The sequence below is a fragment of the Ptychodera flava genome, chromosome 22 (genome assembly GCF_041260155.1).
Source record: "Ptychodera flava strain L36383 chromosome 22, AS_Pfla_20210202, whole genome shotgun sequence".
Lineage (NCBI taxonomy): Eukaryota > Metazoa > Hemichordata > Enteropneusta > Ptychoderidae > Ptychodera > Ptychodera flava.
This window is the reverse complement of record NC_091949.1, coordinates 31,241,371-31,255,992: the sequence shown is the minus strand read 5'-3', so window position 1 is coordinate 31,255,992 and position 14,622 is coordinate 31,241,371. Positions and strand designations below refer to the sequence as shown.

The window sequence follows — 14,622 nt, the reverse complement described above, 5'->3', positions numbered from 1 at the left end:
TTTATATTGAAAAAATAGACATAGTTTTCTCATAGAGTCCCATGGAAAGTGAATCCACACTTTCGGTGAAATTCCAAAATCAACTTTATTGTACATTTATACACTTGTATCCATCCAATTCCAATTAAGAACATTTATATCAATTATAGAAACGTCTAAAGATCGATAAATATTGCTAGTTTTATATTGAAAAAAAATTGTTCTGAGTTTTCTTATGGGCTACCATGTATAGTGAATCACTATTTTCGACAAAATCCAAAAATCAAATTTCTTGTACACACATGCACTTTCATGCACTTTTCACCTTCAAGTTCAAGCAAAGTGCTTTGACATAAATTACCAAAACACAGACACAGACACAGACACACAGACAGACAGACAGACACAGACAGATACACAGACACAGACACAGACACAGACACACAGACACACACACATATATATACATATATATATATATATATATATATGTGTGTGTGTGTGTGTGTCTGCCTGTCTGTCTGTCCGTCTGTGTCTGTCTGTGTGTATATATATATATATATATATATATATATATATATATATATATATATATATATATATATATATATATATATATATATACATAAGGTATAACCATTTCTGGCTGAGACCAGGGAGGGCAAAAGTCTTGGCTTCATCTTTCTTGGCATAATAAATGGCGTAATGATGTTAACTGAATGGAAGTGCTGCTCTCAGCCAGTCTTGAATAAGTGAGATGTGAATATTAATGCTTCTCCATCTGAGTTTTTGCCACAAAATCTTCTGAATATAATCAAAATGTGCATCGAAATGCAACAATTAATGCACCCTCCGTTTCCTAGGCGATGGCACGACCCTTGCTACACCCACTGGACGAGCCAAAGTGGGAGGGGTAATTTCAGTTTGGTCGAACAAGAGGGCTCGAGACCAGAATTTAACATTTAAACTTGAAACATGTTTAATCGCTGACAAGATGTGGACCAGTGTTAATCAAAGCAAAAGTGTAAAAAGGAAAGGTTTTATATCCCGGACACAATGAAAAACATTACGACTGGAAACTGCACCCCCAGTTGAGAATAGTAATGCCCACAGCGATGGAGAACACTTATCCTTGAGCTGAGAAAACCAGACCATCATTTCGAAATAGAGCTGCAGATTCGAGAAGCTCGTTCAAAATAGCTAGGTACACCCCATAAAGGGGTGGTTTCGAGTTTTGAGGGCAAATTTCGCCTCCTTCATATAGAAATCGTACGTTTGTTTTTTCCAGGAGAACACACCATTTGACACAAAATTTGCATGTAAAGGGGTCGCCAGTAAGCACGTGGTCAAATCTGGCATAAGAAACAATATGAAATGTTGGGTAAAGCCAGTCCAAAATAAACTGATTTGAACTTTTGTGTTTTTGTAATTTATACCACTGCAGTAACATTACCTTTTTTGGACAACATCACACAATGTAATACGTTTGAAACTGAATACTCCGACGTATTCTGTGTCTCCTTTGCTAAAAAATACGGTATTCCGATTACCATGTAAGGAGATGATGACGTCAAGACAGATTTGTAGTGCGTTTGGTCCTGGATGGTGCACGAAGTTTTGTCAAGGTAGCTTGTGTATTTATTTTCTAAATGGGAGAGATTAGGGTCGATCTAAACGAAGGCCGAAGAATGTTATGATACTCTAAGCGACCTGAACTCTAACGCGAATGGTTGGATAATTTGGAGGATGTCTAGAATGATCTCGTCTCATTAAGATTATTTGGCGGTCAGTATTGAATTTCAACTGCGTCACAAGTTTGCGAAATGAATATTCCGCCGAAGGGTCAACGAACGATATTTTAGAAATCTGGAGACATGGCACATCGTATTTTTATTTTAGTATTTTATATTTTACAAAAGATTTAAGAAGCAATGATTTTGTCGAAAATTCTTAAAAAAATATAGGAAGATTTGATCGGGAACACATTTTCACTTGGGGTCAACTAGCCCTGCGTACGATGCTGTGTGTTCCGCTACAGCTAATCGCCCCGCTCACCACAGCCCTGCAAAGACCCGTACGCGTACGTAGGGTCGGTGACTTCAAATCCATTTTGGGACTTGACGTAAAAAGCCAAATTACTGCCAAAATTCAGCGTTCTTGGGCCCAAGTCGTATCCCAGCCTACCTCAGCTACTCGATCGCTTCCAAAAATGACAGTCTTTTATTCACTTCTCGTAAATAACCGTCGATGTCGGCAACTCTCTCGCTAGCCCTGCGTACGATGCTGTGTGTTAGCTGTAGCACATAGTATCGTACGCAGGGCTAAGGTCAACATGGGTCGCAGCCATGTTGCCTCGAAACTTATTTCTGTCTGCACTCTAAACTCAAAAATGTCGGATATGAACCTGAAAAATCTATGCAATTTTGTCAAACTTCGGCGAAATTTCAGCCTATAGACAAAATTTCATCTAGGTATTAGGTAAATTTACTGAAATTTGATCGACAAATAATCCTGAGCTTGAACGTGACAGCTCGCCTTCTCCGGGAAGTCAAGCATCCAGCTGCCCATACACAGTTGCCAGGTTTATGAGATTGTTTTCAAGCGACGGCGGCAGACCGTACGGGGCTCTGGATATGAACCTACCGCCGGTGTAGCTGTGCAGTGTAATAACTGTTGCGTTGTTTTTAGTGCCCACGGACGAAGTCCTGGGGGAGTTATAGGTTTGGTCATGTCAGTCCGTCCGTCCGTCCCGTTCACGCAGATATCTCAGACATGCCCTGGTCAATTTCTTTCAAACTTTGCACAAGAATAGTACCCGACCCCATACAGATGCACGTCGATTTGTTTCACAATGCGATCGAATTTGGCCGTGTTAGAGGACTTTTTAGTTTACACCTCCATAGACTCCCATGTATAAGGCAGTTCTCCATAGACTCCCATGTATAAGGCCAAGAAAAATACAAATTTAGTTTCTCATCGTATTCATATTGCCTAAAGGATGCAGTAAAACAGTTTTTTGTCCCCACGGATAAAGTCCAGGGGGCTTATAGATTGGTCATATCCGTCCGTGAGTCCATCAGTGAGTCCATCGGTTCATGCAGATATCTCAGACCTCTTTGACAAAATATCATGTGACCTTGGTGACCTTTGACCTCAAATATACATTATTGTCCATAACTCAGTAACCACAAGTGCTAAACCTTTCATATTTGGTGTGATGGGACACCTTATGACGCCACATATTGTACCTCATTAATTATGCGCATATCTAATTTTTAGCGAGCCAATAGAGCTAGAGGTCTGATTTTTGGTATATAGGGATATGATTTGTTTGACAAAACGTCACTTGACCTCAATGACCTTTGACCTCAAATATACATATTTGTCCACAACTCAGTAACCACAAGTGCTACACCCTTCATATTTGGTATGATAGGACACCTTATGACACCATATATTGTACCTCATTAATTATGCGCATATCCAATTTTGAGCGAGCCAATAGAGCTAGAGGTCTGATTTTTGGTATATAGGAATAACTTAGCAATGCAATTATTATGACAAAATGTGACGTGACCTCTATCACGTTGAACTCAAATATATATGTATTTGTCCACAACTCAGTAACCACAAGTGCTACATCCTTCATATTTGGTATGATAAGACACCTTATTACAACACATATTGTATCTCATTAATTATGCGCATATCTAATTTTGAGCGAGCCAATAGAGCTAGAGGTCTGATTTTTGGTGTATAGGAATAACTTAGCAATACAATTATTTTGACAAAATGTCACGTGACCTCAATGACCTTTGACCTCAAATATATATATTTGTCCACAACTCAGTAACCACAAGTGCTACACCCTTCATATTTGGTATGATGGGACACCTTATGACACCACATATTGTACTCATTAATTATGCGCATGTGTAATTCTGAGCAAGCCATTAGAGCTGGATGTCCGATTTTTGGTATAGAGGGATAACTATAGGGTAGGAATCTAAATATGCCCATCTTAATATTAGACATCTACCATCGAGAACAAAAAAAAGTTGCTGTAATTTGAATAAATAAGGAGTTTAAGCAATTTCCACGATAAATAAAGAACCCCTGCCTCAAACTCCACAAAAATTGCTAGACATATTTTGCTGTTGTCATGCCATTGCTTCGTTTAATAACCAGTTAATCAAATGCCTAATTGACAGGAGGAAATTCAAGACCATATTTGAATAGTAGTATATATTGTCCTCAAAATTACTCTATCACGGCCAAAGTACTCATTGCCTTCAGCAATACTGCCTTGTTATTATTATTATTATTATTATTGTGATAATTATATTGAGAAAAATATTAAAAACCGTGAGTGCCTAACTTCTTTACTTTCTCAGTTGATTGCAATTTTTATCTCACTTATTTGTTATTCACTTATTGATACTTATTTACTTACTTAATCAATCAATCGATCAATCAATCAATCAATCAATCAATCAATCAATCAATCAGCAAAAAATATATAACGCCAAAATCCCAAAACAATGTTTTGCTATTTGACGCTCAACGGCTAAACCACAATGTATGCTCTGAAGAACATGTGCGTTTTCAGTTTAAAGGGATATAGTCGTCGGAACTGCGCGTGTGCGAGTTTCTTGTTTACAAACAATGTATTTCGTGCACGATATCAAGATGCACCTCATCATCATAGCTGCAACATTTAAATTATACGATGATAGATTATGACAGACATGTTTTAACTGTCATCAATCACCATTGTGCCTTTGATACATTGTTGCCATGGGTCGTATGGGTCCCATACGACCTTTGAGCGCAGTTCCGACGACTATATCCCTTTAATTAATTAATGATATAATTAATAATTTTTTTCTGTTTTTCCTTACCCAAGTTTGATCTTGTTACTGTACCAAAGCTGTCATTTCCGACGGTAACTGTCTGCAACACAAATAAAATTCGGAAAACAGAGATCCTGAAGTCGGAACATCAAAGGATACGTGTAGTTGATGAAGATTTCGTACTTCCGTATTATGGTATGTACCCTTCTGTGCCCCTGTTTTACAGTTCTTTGGATAACCGTATATGTTTAGTATATTTCCACCATGGAAAACTCCCATTTAAGTCTCTCGATTTTCTCCGTGATTTTAATATTTTTTGCTTGATGTCTGTCAAGACCAATCTTATGAAAAACATCCAACGCATTTGAAACAGATACATGATTCCATGAAGGAGAAAGCGCCAAATTCAATATTTCCACTTCAACACTCATTTTATGAAAAATGAGCCAACAAGCAGTTTTGGTAATGTATCAAAGCAATGACAACGATCTAACTTTAAAATAGTGAAAAGGAAAGAAATTTAATAATAGATATGTATTTTCTTTGAAATCGATATTTTATATAACAGAAGAGTCTTTGACTTTTTTCAAGGTGTCACGAGTATCAAAAATCATATTTCAACGAACGTTTCTGCAAAACGCATTACGCTGATAAGTTAAAAAGTACACATTTTAAAGACATTTCAGTCATTAGAAATCTTTGACAAAATTGAATTACTGCGAAAGGAATTACTTTAAAAGGTAAAATCGGTTCATCTTTCTTCTAGCTCCCTGCCTAAGAAGTGACTTCGCATGTAAAACTGGTAAACTTTGTATTAAGCAATACCTTGTATGTGATGGTATTAACCACTGCAAAGACATGAGTGATGAAGATGGGTGCGACTATGGTAAGTATTCAAAAGATGATCTCATAAATGATTTTTTAATGTTTAAAGCAGGCATTCGGGTCTTTGTGAAACTGTTGCAATATTGACATTTAGGGAGTGTTGACTCCTACCTTGATCGAAAAAAGATCACAATTTGTCATGAAACATAAAATATATAACGTTGATAGGATAGTACCAAAGACGGAAGCTAAGAGTGTTTTGTTACATATTAATTTAGAGTTCTTTACGTGTATGTTTCATTGTAAAGTATACCACTTGGCTTTGCCGCTTCGTTAAATTCAGCAAAAAAAGCGTTCTACATTGAACTTTCTTCTTCACGTGAAAACTAAGGCACCGTAATTAAATCAGGGACTTGATGTTAATAAGCGGGTTCATATTTGTTTTCTACTACTGTTAAGGGAGGGTCATGATTGGTTGAGCGAGGTGTTGTAGCAGCAAAAGTAATGAAGAAAACTAGTTATTGCAAAGGCAGTTTGCTAACGTGAAATCAGTGGTTCTTTGCCTCCTTCCTTTCCAAAACATATTTATTTATTCAATTATTCATTTTTTACTACCCAAATACAATACCAACTTTCTGCACATGTTTTCGTTTCATTACTCCTACAATTAGGATTGTATTCTTCGAATTTTCACCAACCTTATCACCATAAGAGTTGTAATCGTTGTTTTGTCATTATTGTCGAAAAAAAAATAATCGCAATCATACCAATCCATAATCCTATAACACTAGGTCAGAATTCGTAAGAAAATAGTTGTGAACATAGACACAAAACAGCACAAAAGAGACAGGAAATAGACGGTACACAAACTACGTCAAATTCATGAAAGGAAGATATATGGACCTCTGGCCAAAAGACCAAGAAGTGATGTCAGGTGTTTCGAAAATAGTAAGCGCATCCTACCCAACATGTGGCACCCACCATATATCAATCTGTAAGTCAGATAGATAGTGGTCACTAACTAAGGCCCAATATCACTGATGCCATCAGCGATCATTTGTCGAAGAGAGATACTGTATTTATCTACCAGCTTGAAATACCTGCCTAAAAAGCGTTTGAGACAAGTCTTGCTCTGGTGTAACCTGGATTTAAAGTTTGTAAGAGAGATGGCCATGTTTCTCTACAAAATCACCATATGAACTGCATGCTCTTGCATGTCGAATAAGCTGGAAAATGTATACCCCATAAGCTGGTGAGAGTGGAATATTACTGATGAGGTGTGGAAAATTAGTAATCATCGTCATCATTATCATCGTTTCAATAGTTGAACAGACGATATCACAAGCATGGTAGGTATATCTCTCAGCTGTAGAATTACCAGAGCCTCTTGTAGACACATATAAATCTATCTGCAAAACGCGTAGATTCACATGGAATTACGATTTTAAATGATCTATTCGTATCTTCATTTTACTTTATTTTATGACTTGCGGTGTGTAGAAAATTTATATACACTCATATACATCGCAAGTTGGATTTAAAAGAGCCAGTAACTCTAACTTTTGATATTTTTTTTCACAATTTTCATTTCGGACAAGTTTGATTGTGGCCGACTGGTTTTGTCTGAGGCCTAGCAGCTAGGCGATGTTGCCGTGAAGTGTGTGGGGGTTCGAATCCCGTTTGAGTTATAGTAAAAAACTTATTTCTATTCCCAAATGCATGTTTCGGATATACAGTATTTAATAATTAATATAAGTATTATATAGAAATAATAACGCGAATAATAATATGTTCAATTTCTGTGAAAATTTCACCATAAGGGTATTTTGGGTCGGAAAGACCAAATATGATATCGATTTCACTGCCCCATGTTTCCATAGTAACCATTTTAGGGGTTGAAAATTTCAGTTTTTTAATATCCCATGAAAAGTTACTTTGATTAATATGAAAATTACCTAGTGGGGGAGTTCGGATCAGAGAACATATAAACCAGACTTATCTTAATGTTTCGAGTTGTCATGGTAACTATTTTGGGATGGAAAATGTTACTTTTTCCCAAATTTCTATTAGAGAAGTATTGATTGATGTAAAAAAAATGATAATAAGGGTTTTTCTTGTTAGCACACCAAAGAAATCATACTCATTTAATGTGAGATGTTTCCATGGTAACTATTCAGGAGTAAAAATTACCAGTTTTTCAGAGATTCGACCTTAAATCCAGTAACCAACAGAATATGTTATATCAAAGGGATATTTTGGGTAAGAAAGACCAAATATCCAGTGTAAAAATCCAGTTATCAACAGAAATATTATACCAAAGGGTTATTTCGGGTTAGAAAGACAAAACATGATATCCATTTTTTCTGCCCTGTGTTTCCATAGTAACCTATTTGCGTTTTAAAATTTCAAAGTTTTTCCAAATTCAATTGAAAGTAATCCCAGTTACTATGCAAATGCTCTCCTAAATGTATTTATCACAGCATGAACTCCATGTTCATTTTTGTTTCATGTTGCCATGGTAACCATTTAGGTAACCACAGGTTTTTTTATTTAAAACCATGCATATTTTAGATCAGGGGTATCTTTTTTCGTTAACCAGACAAGAAAAGGCTATTTTACGAGATTCTGCCCATGAAGTAAATTTTCTAGTCTTTTGATGTGTATACTTGCACACCTTTAATACCCAAGGAAACAGGTATAACGGACGACAGTGGGACTCAAAAGTTTTGTGAACCATTAACAACCCGTTTCACACTCAGAATAGTATGCAAATTTTAAAGGTCGCCATGACAACCTGACAGCAACATGGCCTTTCAGCACTTAGACATACTGTAGCAGGGCTAAAAATTGGCCATGGCCCTTTTGCCGGGAGGAGGCATAATTTCTGTGTCATTGTGATTGATACATTATTATCAAACTGCACGAACGAGAATGCGTTTTTATTGGCCATCGTTTCATAAGGGTAGTGATGTCAAAAGGAACGACAATTAGAAGTCACCCCTATTGACAAAATTAAAATAAACAACACCTCTTTTTCAGAATATCCACAACTTCAATGAACTGTTATTAGATTTCTATATAATACTTATAGCCCCTAAACTTGTAATAATAATAATAATAATAATAATAGTAACAATAATTTATTTGTAAAGCGACAAGCTCCACAGAAAAAGTGATCTCTGCCGCTAAAAGATACATTACAATAAGAAAATTGATAACCAATAAAAATATAATTGGTCGAGAAAGTTAAAAACGAGCAAAATCATAATAAAGACTAATCAATAGAGAAAGCCAACTTAAAAAGGTGTGTCTTAAGCGTACGTTTAAAAGTAATAAAATTATTACAAGAACGAATGTTCACTGGAAGCTCGTTCCATAAAATTGGGGCTGCAGATATTGTGGACCAGCACCATATAAACATTTAAAAGTAATAATTAAAATCTTGTAAATGATACGCTGGTGTACAGGTAGCCAATGAAGTTCCTGCAGAAATGGTGTAATATGATCAGAACGCTTTGACCGAGTTATAACTCTGGCTGCTACATTTTGAACATGCTGAATGCGATTAATCAAATACAGTGGTAAGCCATACAGCAAAGAATTACAAGAATCTATACGTGAGGAGACAAGCGAATGGATAAGTTGTTCAGTGGCAGATCTGGATAGGTACTTACGAATGAGGGCAATGCGGCGAATATGGAACATGGAAGAACGACAAATATGACTAACATGATATTTCATAGTGAGACCGGAATCAAGAATGACGCCAAGGCTCTTTGCTTGACATTGGGTTGAAATCAGCGCATCACCTATACGAAGACTTCGCTCAAGACTTGAATAAAAGTCAAAATTCTTAGAGAAAATTACAATTCTGTTTTATCATCATTAAGGCGTAGAAAATTTGACGACATCCAGGCTATGACATCTGAGACTCAGGATTCAAGATTACTTAAAGTGACATGGTAATTTTCAAGTCGAAAAGACATGTACAGATTTGAGTCATCGGCATAAAATGATATTTACAACCATGACGAGCAACTACGTCGCCTAGGGGGGGGATGTGTAAACATTAAATAAAATTGGGCTAAGGACTGACCCTTGCGGTACACCTGTTTCCAGAGGATAATAGGGCGACTGGGTAGAATTTATGATTACCGCTTGTCTTCGATCAGAGAGATATGACTTAAACCACATCAAAGCATTATCAGAGACACCGAAACGATGGTGCAAACGCTCTAACAAAATTTCATGATTAACCGTATAAAAGGCGGCAGAAAGATCTAACATAACTAAAAATACATCCTGCTTAGAATCAAGTGCACATAAAATAGCGTTAGTGACCTTTAATAGAGCTGTTTCAGGAGAGTGGCCTTGTTTTTAAGCCGATTGTAAGGGTTCATCTAAAGAATTTGAGACAATATGAGCTTTAAGTCAACGAGCGACAATTCGTTCGAGAACCTTTGATAGGAATGGGAGATTTGAAATCGGGCGATAATTCTTAAGAGTGTTATGATCTAGTGAAGGTTTCTTCAAAAGAGGTTTTACGACTGCATCTTTTAAATCGGATGGTACAAAGCCAGACTGTAATGAGTTATTAAAAATATCTGTAATCAATGGTAAAAGAATTTAGCTTGTCAACTCAGTGTATGTATGTATAGAGTGCATTGTCATTGTTAACAAGTGAATTCTGGTCTGCAATATGATTCAAATGTAAACAATAACAATGCATTTTACACCTATATACGCCATGTTGAAAAGCTAAATAGTCAACATGCTTTGAAGAGTAGAACGGGAAACTATGGTTTACCGTACGAATAAAAATATCGAAAATCGTCAAAAGTTAGAGTAATGGACATTTTATTGAGGTAATATGTAACAATAGCGTTAGCTACCATACAGAGCTAATTTTAAATGTCCTTGAACTTGACAAGAGAGGGCTAGTTGAAAGTGCATATTTTGTATACAAAACTAGTATATCTGCGAATTTGTCGATGGTTGATTATGGATATAAATGCACCCTTATAGACTAGGGTAACTAAAAGAGCATATGTGTACTATAACGATATGAAACTCACTAAAAATGTCAGTATACTTAAAGTGGGAGGCCAAAGGCCACACACACCCTTTTAAAGAGCTGTTATGTGCTCCAGCTGGGTTTATCATTAAAGTAGTATCCTAAAGTAAGACCTAAGATATTGTGAGTTGCGAAAAAACTGCTAATTTCCAAAGAATAAAGGAACTATACACAGTGAGGCTACACACAATTCCTCTTGATTTGTGCACTCGGACATTGTTTGCTAAAGGCTTCTTCGATTTTATCAGTTTCTTAAAATTTTGAAACTTAGAATTCAATTTCAGGATTATCTGATAAAATTATGTTCAAAATTCTTGAATCTTTTAAAATTCAGGAGTTACTTAAATAAGAAGTCGATGTTTGAAGATGCTAAACATTTTACACTTGTCAAGGTAAAGTTATCAGCAGCTAAGATGGTCTCATCAGACCAGCTGTCACACATGCAAATTTCCTTTGTCACGAACATTGAAAAAAATCGATACCCTTTCTTTTGCCAACACACATACAACTTATTCCCTTAGTTTCCTTGAAAATATTGTGAATGGCTGTTCAAAATATGTGTTGACAAAATTACAAAATTGCTATCTTCTCCATAGAAAAAGGATTGATCTTCTCATTATTCACAGTGGGAAATCAGAAAACTACGATTATCAAAACTATAATGCCAGAATTTTGAAATATGGACGATCTGTTCTGTGTACAGAACAAATTTGCTTCGGTCAGTGATCTCCGTGTGTAACAGATCATGGCGAATTGTGGGTAGCCTCACTTACTGTGCGATAGCAGCACTTAAACAAAAGGGTGTGAACAAAGTATAACCTTAAAGGTCTACTTGGAAAGGTGGTTATCATTAATTGAAACGATTTGAGAGGGTGGCATAGTTTTAAGTCTCACTTTGGAAAAGTTCATAAATTTTTGGACAACATTTCAGGGGAGGGTATCATTAATTGAAATGATTTCATACGTAGAATAATGCTAAATCCCTCCGGTCTTCCCCCTGCCATGTCTAGTCACTCATTTTAATGCAAGGTAGACTATGTTTGTTGATGAACGCAGTTTATATATTAATGTCATGCCAAGTCGAAAACGATGACGACAATAAGAATGTAACATGATTTTAATATGTATCTGTGAGTGCAATCTTTGTGATACCTGACCACTCTGGTATACGGTGAGGACCCCTCAAGGGTAGACCCCTTCAACATTGAATCACTTTCCGACACCATACAGAATAAAAATCATTAGGAATATACGTATGTTTGTTCGTGAGAGGTCCTTTATATTGTTTTGAATATTTTTGATACAATATAACATTTTAGAAAGAAGAAGACAGAAGTAAACAATTGAGGGAGACCTTCACTATATCATGACAAGATCTGCAACCAAGCGCAGCTGTGTAAGGGGGAGTTGCGTTATACAAATGTACAATACCTTGCAATTGTCGTTTTATCGTTTCTCGATATACTGACCTGAGTCTACAGTAAAAAGTAAAAACTGACAAACCGACAAATAATGTAGACTTTAGAAAGATACAGCTAACAAACTGAGTTCACAAAAACAAAACAAAAACAAATAAGAATTGTTTACATATCTATATAAACAAACACACAAAACACGCTTTGAGCTAATTTGGGATAATTGGATGGTGAATTAATGTCGGAATAATCTGCAAATGTTACCTCATGTGCTTTTCTTTTTATGTTACAAACTTGTTTTTATGAGTAATTTGTAATGTCACAACATTCAGCCATAGGACACCTAACATTTCTGAGAAATTTGAAATATAACGATCCAATTATCCCAAATTAGTTCCAATCGTGTTACAAACAGATAAACAATGGTATAAACAAACTGATAGAAAATTACGATACACAGATAGACAGACAGACACGCAAACACACAAGCACACACAAACATGTATATATATATATAATTATATATATATATATATATATATATATATATATATATATATATATATATATATATATATATATATATATATATATATATATATATACACTTTCTTTACATAGGCACGTGTGGTAATGGTCAGTTTCGTTGCCCATCTGGTAGTCCTAAGGGATACTGCATTGATGAAAGGTGGAAGTGTGATAGGAAGGCTGACTGTTACAACAGTGAAGATGAAGCACAGTGTGGTACAGTATTTTCGATAAATATGTTATGTTCTTTAATCTACGACTTGCAGTTGACATCTACTTTATTAACCGTTTCTTTAAAAAAGACCGGTATTGCGTTGTCATGTATTTTAAGATACATTTTTCCAATAATTCTGCTACATTCTGTCACACAGAACAAACTTTGCTGTGTTACAGAAAAACAAACTCTTTTATTTCTAACTTGCAAAGCGTAAAGTCAAAGGTATTCAATAACATACCTGACGTTATCAATTCTGTTATAAATGTTTGACAGATAAAAGCTAGACCTTCTGACAATTCTCAATGTATTAATAGCCGAGCACGATGCATAACTTGACATCTTCCCTTCCTTTCTAGAATGTAATAAAAATGAATTTCAGTGCAAAGATCCGATCGGTACATGCATAACATATGATATGTTATGCGATGGCATCGGTGATTGTCCGGATGGAAGTGATGAACACTACTATACATGTGGTAAATATCTCTAACTTTTTAATTTTGCAAAGCTTTCTTAAGGGTTCATCTATGAAACACATTTCTTTATAGGACATCTCGGATGAGAAACTCACAACATCGAACCTTTGAAAGGTAGAACTAGGTTCATACTTAGTTTTGAGGTTGAAGTTTATTAAAAGGATGTGCAAACCAAAAACGGGTTTGGGGAAAGAAGCATAAACAGTACAAGATAATCGATATCAAATCGCACTGTTTTAAATTTATCAGTTATATTTTAATCTGTTGATTGGACAATAAACGCGATGACACAGCTCGTACGCGGTAAAATGTACCACAGAGCATTGCTTTCGTATCGATATTTTGCGCGACTGGGCTCTAAACACAAGACAAATAGCCGTTCTTTTTTCCCAAACTATGGTAAAAGAAGTTACAAAAGTTAGGATTTTTATCTCCTGCAAACGTTCATACAGCGCCACCTGTGGCGGGGGTCAAGAGGTCATCGTGTAGGCTTGTCCTATCCTCTTTTGCCCTGAGACGGTCCTCCAGGCAAGACTGCCATTTCGGCAGCTGGACCTCATCTGAATTTTAACAACGGTAACTTTATTTATATATTCCTTTCTTCACAAGAAGCAATGCCCCTATCCTTGTTCTGATTCTGCTGATTCTTCGTATACAGGGGAATACAGTGGACAGGCAGGTTCTCTTGGTTTTACATGACAGGTCTCTTGGACAGTCTTGGGTATGTCATTATCTCGGTTCTATTGTTCACCGCTTCAGCTATAAACTCAGCGTGTCAGCATTTTAGACCAGCTGTAGATCAGTGCCATCATCACAGAACCAAGTTTGGTGCCCCTGTTATCTACTACAGCAATCATGCAGCCTCATTTAAAGATCAATTAGCTGTAACTTTTGTCATTTTTAAAATTTGTTTGTTCTGTGTATCATCTGCAGTTTCTGATTTGAATCCCTGAACCATGGAGAAATTCCTAATATTTAGCTCATAAATATACCTTATATGAGTATAATCTGCAATGGTATTGTTTAAATTTTGTATTCAGGTCCGGACTAGAATACATTTATCAACAATAACAATGGTAATTTCACATACACAGGCTATGTTGGCAAGCAGGGCACCGGGCTTTGGTCATGATGATCAGATTATAGTAAAATTCTGAAGTTGATACATTGAAAGAGAGAAGTGAAAAATTAATCAAAAGTTACAGCTAATATCCCTTTAAAGGTATACCGTCACCTGTTCCAATTTTGCCACAGT

At 36.0% G+C, this 14,622-nt stretch overlaps 1 protein-coding gene across 1 annotated transcript in view; it reads left to right on the top strand.

The window, feature by feature from the left end:
* LOC139123185 (uncharacterized) overlaps positions 1-14,622 on the top strand; it is a 65,776-nt gene that overhangs the window by 12,046 nt on the left and 39,108 nt on the right. The window contains exons 2-5 of the mRNA XM_070689282.1: positions 4,886-5,027; positions 5,599-5,718; positions 12,768-12,890; positions 13,248-13,367. Coding sequence (XP_070545383.1) covers positions 4,886-5,027; positions 5,599-5,718; positions 12,768-12,890; positions 13,248-13,367 — 505 coding nt within the window. The remainder of the gene's footprint in view (positions 1-4,885; positions 5,028-5,598; positions 5,719-12,767; positions 12,891-13,247; positions 13,368-14,622) is intronic.